Below are 15,730 nucleotides of genomic sequence, written 5' to 3'. Positions count from 1 at the left end.
GGCTCAAGCGGTAGCGCGCTCGCCTAGCATGCGTGCGGCCCGGGTTCGATCCTCAGCAGCACCACATACCAACAAAAAGATGTTGTGTCTGCCAAGAACTAAGAAAATAAATAAATGTTAAAATTCTCTCTCTCTGTCCCTCTCTCTCACTCTCTCTCTTAAAAAAAAAATAATAAGTAAAAATAAAAACAGCATTTTATGATCAGAACCCAAATGGGCACTGAAAACTCCCTTACAGAATGGAGAAGATAATAGTCATTCATTTGGCAAAGAGTTAATGAACACCAAATACTGAAAGGGCCTCTGCCCTTAGGAAGTTCCTCTACCTGTCAGGGTACAAAACAGGAGCCTGAGTGAGTAGCTCTGCCTGGGGGAGAGCTTCACAGAGGAGGCAACATCTGAACTATTTTAAAAAATGAGTGGAACTGTGCCAGACATACATGCATGCACAAAACTGTCCCAAATGCCCCACTGTTCTGTTCTTCCCTTCTTTGTCTTCAGGACACTAAGATTCAATCATGAGAATGGCCAACACTCTGTCATACCTATTTGTATACCTATTTTAGCTCTTAAACTCAGAGGTACTTAAGCGTCTTCCTTATCTAATGAAATAATCTGGAAATATGAAGAAGCTTCATGCATCCTCAAAAAATATTTCCTCATAAAATTGATCAATGGTCTCTGGAGGAGGGGAAAAGAGCACAGTAATTTTCTTTTTTTTTTTTCTTTTTTTTTTTTTTAGAGAGAGGGGGGAGAGAGAGAGAGAATTTTTAATATTTATTTTTTAGTTCTCGGCGGACACAACATCTTTGTTGGTATGTGGTGCTGAGGATCGAACCCGGGCCGCACGCATGCCAGGCGAGCGCGCTACCGCTTGAGCCACATCCCCAGCCCAAGAGCACAGTAATTTTCATAAAGTTTAAGAGACCTTTTTTTAAATTTCCACTCAATATTTTAAAAATTCTATCCATAGTTTATTTTAAACAAATATTTTTCTTAAATTTAATTTTAATATCAAATAAATGTCAAATATAACCAATTACAAGAAAAAAAGAAAGTCACCTGTAAGATTCTTTACTTTACCCTTTAAAAAAAAGAAAATTCACCTGCAAGATTCTTTACCCTTCCAGTTTTTAAGTTAGAGCTACAAATTTAAACTAAAATTAAATTTTACTTTAAATAAATGAAATTTTAATATTAACCTACAAGGTTCCTTTAACAGTAGTAGAATTTTACTGTACTGAAAAAAGTAAAAAGTGTAGAAAGCTGTCACCAGCACTGTGCTACTTCACAGTAGCAGAAATACTGTGAAATACATGATTTTTTTTTCCCCTTTGCGGTACTGGGAATTGAACCTAGGAGCACTTGGCCAGTGAGCTACATTTAAATTCTTTACTTTGAGAGGGTCTCACTAGCCTGAAATCTTAGCCTAGGCTGACGTATAACTTGTGATCCTCCTTCCTCAGCCTCCAGAGTCACTTAGCACTACAGACAGGCACCACTGCCCCTGGAGAGAAATATAGTTCCAGTAATCTACCACAGTTCATCTAGAGTGAGAAAATAAACATTCAGAAACATACACAATGAAACAGAGTACAGACATGCCAATAAAATAATTGATTCTCCTAATTTTCATCTAAGGGAAAAAAAGTCAGTTTTTAAGACTAGATCCAGATATTTTATTAGCTTAAAAAAGGGAAACTCGGGGCTGGGGCTGGGGCTCGGTGATAGAGTGCTCATCTAGCATGCACGAGGCACTGGGTTCAATCCTCAGCACCACATAAATGTAAAATAAATATATTGTGTCCACCTAAAACTAAAAAATAAATATTAAAAAAAAGGAAAACTCTACTTCTACAAAAATAACTAAAACATGCTAAAATAAATACAAGTAAAACAAAATTTCCTAAAGGTGAACTATTACAGCAAATTTATGAGGATTAAAAATCTGTTCTAAATGACAGTCTTCAAAAAAGGAAAATAACAATACAATGTAGTAGCGTAGGGGAACAGTCACTGAAATAAACATCAATCACAACATTTTAACAGAATTTAGAACTATTTTATATCAACTAAAACATGGATAGAAAACTATGCTGATGTACACAGTGAGTACACTAAACAAAAATTGGGCAAGCATGCATATTTCATACATGCAAACGAGTATGAATTTACTATTCCTCATTTATGTTAATATTTACCAAGATTAATAGAATATCATTTCCCCTATGTAATGAAGTGAATTCCCCCAACAGAACAAAGCTAACACCTTCAAATCTTTCAAATAAACAATGAAAGAATTTACTATAAAAGGAAATTATCTGAACAGAATCAGAAAGAAGTAAAAACAACTCAAGAGGGGAAAAAAGGCCTAAACTCCAAGAATACATTATAAATATTGATTGGCTAATTCTAGAACTCTAAGCAAGTCCTATAAAACAATGTGTAGATGTGTTTATTTGTAGATTTTTTAACTATACCACACAGGCACATTTTAGGTTTCCTAATTACCTCACTTTGCAATGCATTAAATGTAATTTCTTGAAATAGAAATGTTTATAAAATGATAAAATAGAAAACCTGGTAAACCACACTACAGTTTTACAACACACAGTTTGTAAAACAGATTTGTACATAAAAATATCTTAATAATGGCACTAACAGCAATATTGAAGAAATCTTTTCCTCATGTTTGTAATAAATGGCTGCAATGCACAGATCACTAACAATGCCTAACATTCAACTATATTACTATTTTCATAAGCTTTGTCTAATTTCTCTCAATGGCTAGCTCCTGTGAAATAAATAAATCATCCTCTTTCAAAAAAAAATAAAATCAGAACTTCTACAATTAAAGAAAGACAACACTGTTGTTATCGTTATTATCTAAAATAAATATTTCAAAAAACATCTAATTTATCTTTGAATCAAACTTTGATAGCTAAATGAACTATTCATTTAAAAAAATCCAGATAAACAATCTCAATACTATTTACACTGAGATAAAAGAGTTTCACCTCAATTTTATCTTTATTAATCTCAGGACAGCAGAGATCTCTGAAGGTATTTGATGAATACAATTAGCTCACAATTAACTAAGCTAAATTAGCCAATGAACAAAAAAGATCAATCAATTTTTTCCTTAACTAATTAATATAATCCAAAACTATAACTTAATGTTATTTGAAGGAATTCCTTAAGAGCTTTTCTTCCAAATGAATACCTAATACATTCATGAAAAAATGACCTGAGCATTCCAAAGAAAATGATAAGCTACATAAGCGCCTGGCATAAACTCAACAAACACTATTGTCCTAAACATACTCCAATGCCAATTATTCTCACAAAGAAAAAGAAACAGGCCCAACCTAACTTCTTCCCAAGGAGCACTTCAAGCAATAGCACAACAAAATATTTGTAGCATACAGGTCCTAGGTACATTATTTTCTCTTTAAAATTATGAACTCATCACACGTACAAATGGCTCTTTAAAATGGTCCAGTAAACTGCTACACTCTCCCTTAAATTGCTGTCTATTATGTACTTAAAAATATTTACTAGCAATTGAAGGTTAATATGGCAACTATTACCGGGTGGCAATTATTGCTATTAAAATTATATAAATACTGTAACACCATGTGCTAACAACAAATGCTGAACAGAAAACACATATTAGCAAATTACAAATATTTTCACTAAAGAAAATGCATGGTCCTAAAAAAAGATGCTTAATGTAGAAATAAAAAAATTGCAAAGTGGGATGAAAAATACTGTATATAGTATTTTGGCACTTTAAAAGATCAGAGAAATTATTCACTTTTCCTTACTTTCATTGGACAGTCCTCCCCACTTGACTCCCACTCAAGAGTACAGATTTCAAAGTTTCTATGCTTACAACTATCTTTCCTTTCTGAAAGGGAAAAAAAAAATCTCTTAAGAGAAATTAGATCATCTGATTATCTTAAAAGCTTCAAATATAAAATGAATGCTGCTCAATAAAAAAGCTATACTAATGTATGTGCATGTATTTTAATTCTGTAAGAACTTGGGCTCATCACTCAACTAATCACAGTAAGGAAGACTATAAGCAAATAAAACAATATGAATGAGGAGCAAACATCTAAGAATCAGAGATCACTCTCCTCAAGTCCAAGAGTGCATACTTAATCTAGCTAAAGGGCACAAAATCACTTTCTCCATGCTATCTCAATAGAGAAACAAAAATAAATATACACTTAACATCTGGAAATTATGTCTTCCCATAAGGGTGAGTTCACATACCACAGGGTGCACTGTTACACTTTCCAAAAGGTAGATTTAACACACTTAAACTGAATTATAACCGAGTGAATATATAACAAAAGTCATCCAGAAATGTGATGAACAGCATGAGAAAACAGTTTTAAGTCACAAAGGCACAGCCAGGCATGTATTTAACGCAGTAGCTATACATCTCACAGCAGTAAAAATGAGAAACACCTACAATGACCTAATCATATATACCCATGGCATTTTTCACAGCTTAGCAAAGGGGAATGGAGGTTGAAAAGAGAATTCAGGAAATTTGATGCCATGCAGTAGAAAATCTGAAAACAAAGCAGAAGACTAGCAAAAATCTTAAGGCACCTGATTGCACAATCAACTTTTGCTAAGCCATAATGACCACCTTGAGGTAATAGAAAGTGGGTGGGTCATTACTGCCATACAGAACTTTAATCTCTAGCTTATATTTCAATCTACACTAAGGTGAATTTCTAGATAATTTTTTGGGAAAGTATTGTTTCTTGAGAATTTAACAAACTGCAGGTCAAATACATACACACACACATATATTATATATACATATATATACATAATTTTTTTACGTTAAGAGTTCTTATATAACAAGTGATTATAATATCTCCTTTGGAATTGACAATTCTATGCAACGTATTTTTAATAGTCTAGGTTGTTGCTGTATAATAGGAAAAATCCTCAGTTTTGAATCAGAAAAATTTACAATAGTCAGATCTTTAACTGATTCAAAAATAAATTTTAAATAGCACCAACTCACCTTCCACATACAAGGAAATATAAACATTCTATAGTCCTTTAAAAAAAACCTAAGCACTTCTGTGGTTCTGCATATCAAAGTTGTTATCTAAAAAGTAATTGTCTTTTTAAAGTATATTCAAAAATCAATTTCTTGATTTAAAGAGGTTTAGAGGAGAAATATCCAAAGCATAAACCTTTGTTTCCTGTCAAAGTCCAAGTACAGAATCCTCTTCTACAAACTGTTCCTCCATAAGAATCTCAAGTATCTATAATATTATCTATAATATTATCAGCTCTATAACATTATCAGCTCTATAACATTATCAGCTCTATAACATTATCATCCTTATTTAAGCTTAAAAAAATGATCCTAAAGATTGGCTACTTTGTCTATAAAATTTACTGTATACAAATTAGCCACATATATACAAGCCATTACTAGTCAGCATGATATATGGCAATTTGGGAGTCTCTCCTCACTATTACAGGTCTACTTGGTTATTTTAATTACCTGTAAAAGTGTCAATGTAGTCACTGGCCACCAAACAAAAACCATTTTAAATACCCCTTAATCAATACATTTGCTGATCTGTGAAAGTCCCTGAGCCTAATACTAAATGATAGACTGGGGGAGGAAAAAAGAGGCAAAGAGTTTTATGCCCACATAGGGAAAAAAAAAAAAAATCAAGGGACAATTACTACAAAACTTCGAGGAAGAATCAAATTTTATTATCAAATTTTAAGATTACATTTTTAAATAAAAATGTTTGATTAAAAAATTAGCCTGATATTACTCCAGTGGAAGCAATGATACTTATGTCTATTCAGTGTTTGTAGGTAAAAATCAAGGGGTTTTTTTATGTGCATAAAAACTAACACGTTTAATAAAATAACGCTTCCACTTGAAAAGTTGGCAAGAATTTGTATTTCTCCTCTAGACTTGGGGAAAAAAAAGCCATCTTATGCCACCCATAATTAAATGTAACTAATTACAATTTGAACACTAAATTATTTATCCAGTGTAAACAAGGATTAAGAGGAAATAATGCTTCTATCTACAGCAGGGGTTACTGAAAATAACTTCCAAAATGCTTGATCTCCAAAAGACAGGCCCCCACCAAAAAAAAAAAAAAAAACAGGGTACACAACTTAAAATAAGTAGAGTTTTTTTAAGGCTAAATTAAATAAACCATTCAGCCAATTTTCCAATTATATTCTACGCTTGAAACATAATTGCCTTACATCTGTTTACAAATCTTTGCTCAATATTTAAACAAATTCGTACTCTCCCAGGCACATAGCTATACATACAGTAACTCATGCACAAAGCACATATTTAAAGACCACGCACTGCAATTATTAGTCTAAACGCCAGGTTTAACAACGTGAATGTTTTCAGAGCTAGGTAATACGACCCAATAAAAAGCAAAGATGGCATTTACCACCAAATGTCACTGCCACCGCCAGGAAAGAGTTGCTGGAGCCCTATACATTTTTAATTTCGATGAATCTAGACGCCGTCGTCGGGTGCCAGGCTTCCAGGAGAACAATTGACACCCTAACTGCTTCAAGATTAAGGCAGGCGATGCAAATCCGAAGGAAAAGTTGTCAATGATCAGAGAGAAGAGAGCACGAGAGGCGAAGGCAGATAAAAGCGATGTTATCAAACCGCCCAGCTTGTTGCTTTTTTGTGTGTGTGTGGATTTGTAAGGATAGAGAAAACAGTTTTTAAAAGACACAGGAGGAGAGAAAGAAGAAAAAGCTTTCTCCACCTTCCGTCGGCTCGGTGCAATGGCTTTACGGCTCTCCAGTGTAGTAAGACCCGAGAGGCAGGCGGCTGTCCATGTTTACAATCGCGGGAGCTTCGGGTGCAAGAGTCCTTTACTGACACAATCGCATTCAATCAACTGTTTTCGAGCGAAATTGCAGGTGTCATTATGGAATTTAAAAAAAAAAATTCAAAAAGCAGGCGGGCGAGCGGCCGGCCGGCCGGCCGATCCGACAAGGGGGGACGAGGCTGCTGATCGCAGGCGCGGGCAGCACAAGGCAAAGCCTTCCACATTTAGGGGGAAAAAAGGGGGGGGAATGGGAGGAGAAGGGGGGTGTGATGGCAACAGAGGGTGGGCGTTCGAAGTGCGACCCAGAATCCGCAGCTTTGAGACTTCCACATGCAAATTCCACGCCGAGCGCCGCGCTCACAAATGATTTTTAAAGAGCCAAATAAACACTGGATGGGATCCAAGGCGAGGGAGAGACGATCCAAAAGGGGGAGAATCGGCGAGAGGCGAACGGCGGGGAGAGGCGAGGGAGGGGCGAAGTCCCGGCGGCGGGAGGAGAAAGTTGGTCGGCGGCGGAGGTCGGGGACCCCCCCCCCGGCACAGCCCCCTCCCCGCAGCCCGGCTACTCACCAGCGAGAAGAGGTTGGAGTGACAATCCTCCAAGCTCGCCCCGTTCGCCACCCAGTTCGCTGCCGCAGTCATGATCCTCCGCGAGCCCGGCCGCCAGAGCGGGGCATGTCGGAGCGAGGCGTCCGAGGCGAGGCCGGGCCGGGCGGCGGCGCCTCGCGGAGGAGCGCCGGGCGGCCGGGCCGCCGCCGCCGCCGGAGAAGGGCGGGAGGGCCGGCGGGCGGGCGGGAGGCGCCGCGGCGACGCCGCGCCGGGGACGGCGGGCCCGGGCCGGCGGGGGGGTCCGCGGCGGCCGCGCGGCTCCTTCCTGTTCGGGCGGCGGCGGCGGCGGGGGGCGCTGTCCGCGCGGCCCGGCGCCCTCCCCGCCTCTCAGGGCCGCCGCTGCCTGCCGGGCCGGCGCTGCGGGCCGGCCGCCGCCTCCGCCTTCCCTGTTCCTCAGCCGCCGCCGCTGCCGCCGCCTTGTTTATCTCCAGCCACCGACTCCCCCTCGGCCCCCGCCGGCGCGTGAGGGGAGGCGAGCCCCGGAGCCGCCGCCGCCGCCTCAGAGCCGCCGCCGCCGCGGAGCGCGAACTCGCGAAGGGGGGGGTGCGGACGAAGCCAGCGGGCGACCCCGGCAGCCGAGCGACGTCCCCTCCTTCCTCTTCCTCCCCCACCCCCCCCTCCTCCCCAGTCAGCCTCGCTTCTCCTCCCTCCCCGGGCTCGCTCGCTCTGACAGCAATGGCGGCCGCCGACCGCGGCTCGGCCCGCCATTGGCTGGGGCTGCGTCACGTGACGGGCGCCGGCCGCGCGGGGGGGGCGGGGAGGGCGGGGGAGGGGCCGGGAGCGGCGGCGGCGGCGGCGGCGGCGGCGGCATCAGCTCCTCGCGGGAGGCGCTGCTGAGCCGAGCGCGGCGGATCCTCAGGCCGGGAAGAGGGAGGGAGACGGCAGGGAGAGAAAGAAGTGCGGGCGGCCGGGCTCTCCGCGGGCGGGGGACTGCCGGCCGGGGGCTGCTGCGGGGGCCCTGCCTGGGCGCCCGGCCCCTTGTGGGGCACGGATCCTTGGGGGCCGAGGACCGCAAACCCTGGGCACGCCCGTTGCGACCGCAGGGCCCTGGCTGAAGCTGGCCGGCGTGGCAGGGGCTCCCTGTGGCTAGCAGGTCTGCGAGCTTTGGGGAGTGTCTTATCAAAACCTCACGCCGCCGTCCGCCGTTTACCAAAGAGAAAACTGAAACACAAAGAGATTAAGTCACTTGCCCGAGGTCGCGGGATTCGAACCTACTAACACATTACATGCACAGCGAAGCCAAGCTCTTGTGCTGGGTTTATATGCCTCACCCACGGATCTCTCAATGGGTACGAGGTGCTGTGCATTTGATCCCGAAATGCTTTTTGGAGCCCTTTACTCTTAGTGTGTGCATTCATTCATTGCACATAAACGTTTCCTGAGATCTTGCTGTGTGCCAGAATCTACTGTAACTGCCAGGTACTGTGCTCAGACTTACTTGAGAGCAGACCCTCCCTCTTGGCTCCGTTCATTCAATAACCAACATTTCCTGAAAGTATATGGCCTGGGAATCCGAAGGAGTGCTGGTATGAGGTGGCTCTCTCCCAACCCTCAAGATGAGGAGGAGAAAACTTCCACTTACAGAGAGGAAGGGGAGAAATCAAGGAGTGTAACAAAAGGAGAGAAATCTTGAGACATAAATTGAGCTTTGGAACTGCCTCAAACACTGCTAAAGCAAGACACAAGAGCTGGTTAAAGTATGTGTTACCATGGCTGACACTGTCATCACCCACTGGGACAATGTTAGGAGGAATATACATACATCATTTAATATAATCCTCAAAACAACCACCTCAATACTGTTATTATCCTTAGACTGTCCTAAAGGAAACTCAGAGGTGTGCAATGACATCCCCAAGCTCTCACAACTATGGTGTGGCTCAAGCCCAAACATGAATTCAGAAGGCTTCAGGAAAGATGCCACTAGCTGGCTTTGCCATCTCTGGTCATGTTAATCTGACCAACAGGGTTTAACTTTCTGAGCTTCATTTCCTAATCTGTCAAAAAAGGGATCCTAATTGCTGACCTGCTGACCTCAGGCCAATGTCATGAATTTTTATTAAGATACCATTGATGAAAGTGTTTAGGGGGAAAAAAAAAAGCTGAAACACTTCATCAACATATGTGATGTTACTTGGGCTGAGCGATTAGATGGTGTGATGGCCCATCATATCCAGATTTCATTTATTTACATCCCAGGAGAACTTCATCCTACACAGTGTTCACCAAGTTGTCATTTTTCAGGAAGCTGGAATAGAAGAAAAAATTTTAAAGGCCTCCAGAGCAAAAAAAACAAAGGACTTGGACAGTGTATAAAAATAGGCCAGACTGGCTTTAAAAAGATGTTCAACCTCACTTAAGGTTTGTGTCCCATGTTGGAACCCTAATCATCACTGGGCACAGCAGCACACACCTGTAATCCCAGCAACTCAAGAGGCTGAGGCAGGAGGATCACAGGTCCAAAGCCAGCTTGGACAACTCAGGGACACCCTGTCTCAAAAACTAAAAAGGGTTGAGGATGCAGCTCAGAGTTAGAGCACCCTGGGGGTCCAATCCCCAGTACAGAAGAAGAGGAGGAAAGAAAGAAAGAAATCCTAATAGCTATTGTAATGGTATTTAGAGATGCTGATTTGGGGTGGTAATTAGCATAGGGGTGGGGATCTTAGGATGGGACTGATGCTCTTATAAGAGGGGACTTGAGAAAGCTTGCTTCTCTCTCTCCCTGCCACATGAAAGCATCACTAAGAAGAGGGCCTCACCAGGAACCAAATGGGCCAGCACCTTGATCTTGAACTTCCACCTTTAAAAATTCGTAAAATAAATTTCTGTTGTTTCAGCCACACATTCTGTGGGGATTTGTTAGAACGGCCAAAGCCAACTAAGATATTCATCTTGAGAAAAACACAATATTTGACAATATTTTAAAACTTCAGACAAATGTGGTGCATGCCTGTGATCACTCTGTGGCTAAGGCAGAAGGTTCCCAAGTTCAAAGTCAGCCTGGACAGCTTAACCAGACCCTGTCTCTAAATAAAAAGTTAAGAAGGATGGAGATGTAGCTCAGTGATAGAGAGCCCCTGGCTTCAATCCCCAGAACTACAAAAAAATTAAAAATATAAAGTTTAGAAAAATGTGAAGAGAAATAGAGCCTTCATATACTGTCAGTGGAAATATAAATTAGCACTCTACCTTTGGATGTCCGTTTGAAGACTGTCATGTTAACATTATAATGCACATACCCTTTGACCCAGTAATCCTACTTCAAGAAGTTTAACCTACTGAGATCCTTATACAGATGTATAAAGTCATGTGGCATAAGGGTATGAACTGTAGCATTGTTTGAGGACAAAAACTGGAAACAAAACAAAAACAAAAACTGCACATCATTTGAGGACTAGCTAACAAAATAATTTAATCCCATGCATTAAATTAAAAATAATGAGTTAGAGCTATGTGTCCTAATACAGAATAACTTCCAATGTAGATTATTAATTGAACTATCTCTGGAAGGTTAACAAGAGCTGCTGGTAACACTAGTTGCCTCTAGGGAGGGGAGCTGGAGGACTGGGAATTGGGGTAGAAAGAGGAATTACTTTTCACTGTATTGTTTGCATTTTCTTTTTTCCTTTTTGTTTTTACACCAAATGCATATATTACCTATTCGATGCATAAGTGATGAACAACAAAAATCAATAAAATTGAGAACAAGCAATCAAATGACACCATAAAAAGTAAATTAAAAAGCAAATAAAACAAAACCCCAATAAATAAATAAATAAATACCCTCCTCCAAGGAAATTTCCTTGTCAAAGCCAAGGCCCCAAAGTGGAAGAGAAGTAACTAGAAGTGCTTGCAGGTGATTGCCCTGGCAACAAGAGTGCAGAATGAGAACCCAGGGGACCTGGGTTCCAGTGTCAGATACACCACTGAGCAACCTATTGTCTGACAAGCCACTGGACCTCTCTGGGCTTCACTTTCCTTGTGTGTGAAAGCTGCCACCCCGGTGATCCTTCAGGTCATTTCTAGCAAGAACATTCTTTGACTCTCTGCACAGTTGAGATTACTGATAAAGATCCACAGAGTTCTTACTTAATAGACAAACCAACAGGAGGGAGTCAGGGAAACCTCAGGAGATAAGATGAACACCAAACAAAAGCCATCAACTGACTGATAGGAAGTAGCAAGGAACCAAGCATAAGGACTTCTGGGCCCAGTTCCCTATGTGGAGGCACCTCCTACGCATCCGCATGACTTAGTTTCCCCATTTAAGAGAAAGCCTACTTACTGTCTAGGCAGGAAACAGAGGCTCCATTCTGCACAGGTCTCAGGTCTTATTCTGATGATGACGGGTTAGTTCCCTTTCACAGTTACCAAATGTAATGGCAGAGAGAAAATGGAAGCAGAAAATATGACCAGAGGAGGAACTGTCTATTAGAAAGACCACAGGAAACTGCCACAGCTGCAGGGTGGGAACATTTTGTAGGATTTAAGAATATTGCTTCTGAGTAAAACCCACCTGGGCTCCAATCTCTACTCTGTAGTCTCCTGACTGTGCAGCCTGGAGCAGGTCATTTAACCCGAATGACCCGCATTTCTTCCTATACATGGACCTCCCAGAGTGGTAACTCGGAGAAAGTCCTCAGTACAGTGCCGGCCCCAAAAGTAGTGATCAGTAAATTACACAATCACAAGTCACCCATCCAGCCTCATAAGAGGGAAAGTGTCACCCAGTCACAGCATTTGGAAATGTTTTCCCTTTAGCATATCTTTAAGTAGATTTATTTTAGTGCCAACAACCAATATAGAATGGCAGTCCTGGGAAGCCCAACAATACAGAAGCATACCCCTCCCAAAGAATGATAATCTCTTTATCCAACTGAGATAACCAAAGTCAACATGTTTTACGGGGGATTCGGGTGCCTCCTCTGTACTCAGACTGGCCAACACAACTTGACAGGTTTCTAAAGAATTTTTTTTTTTTTACTTTTTAGAAAAACGGGATCACATTACATATATTGCTTTGCATTCCACATTTTTCACTTAACCATTTATCACAAGTATACCTCCAGGTCTATATATCTGCATGCAACTCATTGTTTTATTAGTTGTGTAATGTTTCACAGAACACCTGTGCCATAATTTATCCAGTTATTCCCCTATTCCTACATATTCAGGTGGTTTCCAGGTTTTTTTTTCCTCTCAATAAGAGTGCAGTAAATATCTTTATCCATATATCCTTATATACTGACATTTTTATTTCCATAGAATAAAGTCCCCAAAATAAGATTGCCTTTTTACTGTTAATAAATGTGTATTTTTATTGTTAATAAATATAGCCAGGGGCTGGGGGGTGTGGTTTAGCAGGAGAGCCGTGGCCTAGCCTGTGCCAGGTCCCAGGTTTCATCCCTAGCACCGCAAAACAAGAAAGAAGAAAAACAAAAACACAGCTAGAAGACTTTCCCCAAAGGTTAGAGAAATTCCCACGCCCTGGAGCAACATGGGAAAGAATACCTCTTCCTCCTCTTCTTGCCAGTGTCTGGACGATGCCAATTTCTTTTAGTTTTTTGCCAACCTGATGGGTGAAAAATGTCATCACTGTTGTTTGAAAGTGTTTTCCTGGATCTCCAGTGACTTGGCTCTTCCCTTGGATATCTTGACCGTTGGCATTTCCTCTAGGGTGGCCAGCTAGTTTAGGACAAAAGAGAAGCCAGCACAGTTCCAAGGAGACCAGTAAGGGGCTTCTAACGATGACGTCCTCTGGTCCTCAGCCACTCTCCTCTGGCCCGGAGAAGGTAATTCATCCCAGAATTCCATGAAGACTTTCTGGATACATCCCATGATGCAAATTTCTACTTTTCATTCCTTCCTTTTGTAATTCCATTTTTAAGTGATATTTCGAGTTCCCTCTGAGAGAATGGTCTTATACCCATCAAGCTACCCTGCCTTGGGCAATAACAGCTTTATTCATAACCACTAAGGATTTCCTAATCGTTCCAGCCTCTCCACTAAGACTGTAGAGAGGTTGCAGTAAAAACAACAGGAGCATTGCTGGCTTGGAGCGCAGACCTTGCGTGGGTGAGGTGGGGGACGGGGAAGTAACTTCAGAATCCAACAAGGCCTGGTTCGAATCTCAGCTCTGCCACCTACCTACTAACTTGGGCTTTGATTTAACCTCTGTGCCTCTGTTTTCTTATCCCTACCACAAGGACATATTCTCATATGCCCTTCTAGAGCTCCTGTGAGCATTCATTGAGTTAGTGCACACAAAGCATTCAACACCTGCCTAACACATAGTAGGTGCTCAGTAAAGGTCAGGTAGTATCATTCTTATTGTCACTACTAAGACCCAAGTCTCAGGGCTGGAGTTGTGCCTCAGCAGTAGAGTGCTCCCCCAGCATGTGTGAGGCCCTGGATTCGATCCTCAGCACCACATAAAAACAAAGAAATAAAATAAAAGTATTATATCCAACTACAACTAAAAAATAAATCTTTAAGGAAAAAAAAAGACCCAAGTCTCCTTTTTTATAAAATATAAGAGGAGACAGAACCCAAGAAACCCCACCAAAGAAATAATCTAAGCCACAAGTTGAGTCATTGAAAGTTCCATTGAGCTTAAATTAACTGAATTCAGTGGCGTTTTCTCTACACCTTTTGTACCCACAAGGGACACTTTTGCTTCAGTTAACGCTGATTTGATTTGATTTTGATTTGATTTTTGTGCTGGGGAATTGAACCCAGAGCCTCGTGCATGCTGAGCTATGCCCCCAGCTCCCAGGCAATGCTGATTTTAGTAGGCCACGGTAGATTGCTTTCCCAAAACCCATAAGAAGGAATAAAGAAGGGCATGGGCAGTGTCCTCTGATGTTCTTCTTTGACTCCACGGCTGCTTGACCAAAGAAAGGTGACTATATGCATAACTTTTTCCAGCTTCCACTGAGTTTCCTATTGGTATTACAAGTTACAGCTACAGAAGATGGCAAATGTGTCACTTGAAAACAAACTGTTTCCCTCTGAACAGACACACACCAGAAACCTAACTGGCCTCAGTAGGTAGGTAATGGCCAACCTGAGCTTTACTGTGAACAAAATCTCAACTGAGGTGCTTAGGGCCTCGCTAAATTGCTGAGGCTGGCTATGAAATCACAGTCCTCCTGCCTCAGCCTCCTGAGCTACTGGGATTCCAGGTGTGCTCAACAAGATCATTTTTAAAAGGAGAGAATGAGGACCGGGCAGGGTGGGGGCGTAGTTCAGTGGTTAAAGCATGTGTTTTTAATAAGAATAAGTAAATAAAATAAGAGAGTTCACACGATGGTCTGAAACTTTTCCTCCATGGGGTTTGGGAGTGTGAATCCAAGGCTCATGAAAAGAAGGGCCTCCCCAGGTGGCCTAGAGCCAGGCTGCTCCCTAGAAGGGGAGATGCTGGCTTCTGTGACCATGTTGCCAACACGCTTCTCCTTTGTGTGCTCTGGGCCAGGCCCAAACAGAAACACTCCAGCTCCTGGAAAGGTTTTACAGGGAAGACAAATGTCTTTTCTCCAGTGACCTAAAGCAAGGACTTCAGCCCAGGTCTGAATAGGTGAGAAGGTAACTGATCTTAGCCACCTCACCTGGGTGACACTGCCCTTTGAGAGCTGACAGCCAGATCCCTGCATATTGGACAAATGCCTACCTCCTCCAGGGACCCTATCTGGGCCCTCCAAACGCTGTGGCACTTTAAGTGCCCAGGACTGTGTCAACATTTCCTGGTCCCAAGCCCAGGTGTGCTGTGTCTCTGCAGTTTTTTTCTGCAACAGATCATTTTATTTAAAAAGCAGCCCTTGAAAGAAGCACAGATCCTTACCCGGGAAACAATTTGTAGACAATAAAAAAATGCCACATGTGAAATTTAAGTCATCCTTTGGTCTTCACTTGGCCCTGATGACAGGTTCATTGGATTTCCCCAGTCACCTGGGTTACAGGAGTTCTGAGCCGGGCGGAGGCAGGAGGCAAGCGGCTCCTGCCTCCCACCTGGGTCTCAGTTTTCCCTTTCTAAAATGGATGCCCATCTCCGAGGACAGGGGCGGGCTCTCATGGATGGGTTTTGTCCATTGCGTGCACAATTTCTCCATTTTCAAATACGCTGACTGCAATAGTCTAGGGTGGATGGAGACGGAGTGTGTGAACTGAGTCACCGTGGCTGCTGTCGGTTCAGATGGCTTCCCCCAGGAAATAAATTACATTTCATTCTCTAGATATTGTTTACTTTATAG

At 42.3% G+C, this 15,730-nt stretch overlaps 1 protein-coding gene across 5 annotated transcripts in view; it reads right to left on the bottom strand.

Annotated features, from left to right (window-relative positions):
* Med13l (mediator complex subunit 13L) overlaps positions 1 to 7,592 on the bottom strand; it is a 304,748-nt gene extending 297,156 nt beyond the window's left edge. For all 5 annotated transcript variants that reach the window (XR_013343347.1, XM_077796119.1, XM_077796121.1 and 2 more), the window contains exon 1: positions 7,443 to 7,592. Coding sequence is in view for 4 of the 5 variants with exons in the window: in XM_077796119.1 (XP_077652245.1) it covers positions 7,443 to 7,514 (72 nt within the window). In the remaining variant the exon portion in view is untranslated. The remainder of the gene's footprint in view (positions 1 to 7,442) is intronic.
* Positions 7,593 to 15,730: the final 8,138 nt, after the last annotated feature.

This window comes from Urocitellus parryii, chromosome 3 (assembly GCF_045843805.1).
Source record: "Urocitellus parryii isolate mUroPar1 chromosome 3, mUroPar1.hap1, whole genome shotgun sequence".
Taxonomy (NCBI): domain Eukaryota; kingdom Metazoa; phylum Chordata; class Mammalia; order Rodentia; family Sciuridae; genus Urocitellus; species Urocitellus parryii.
This window is presented reverse-complemented; position numbering and strand designations above follow the sequence as displayed.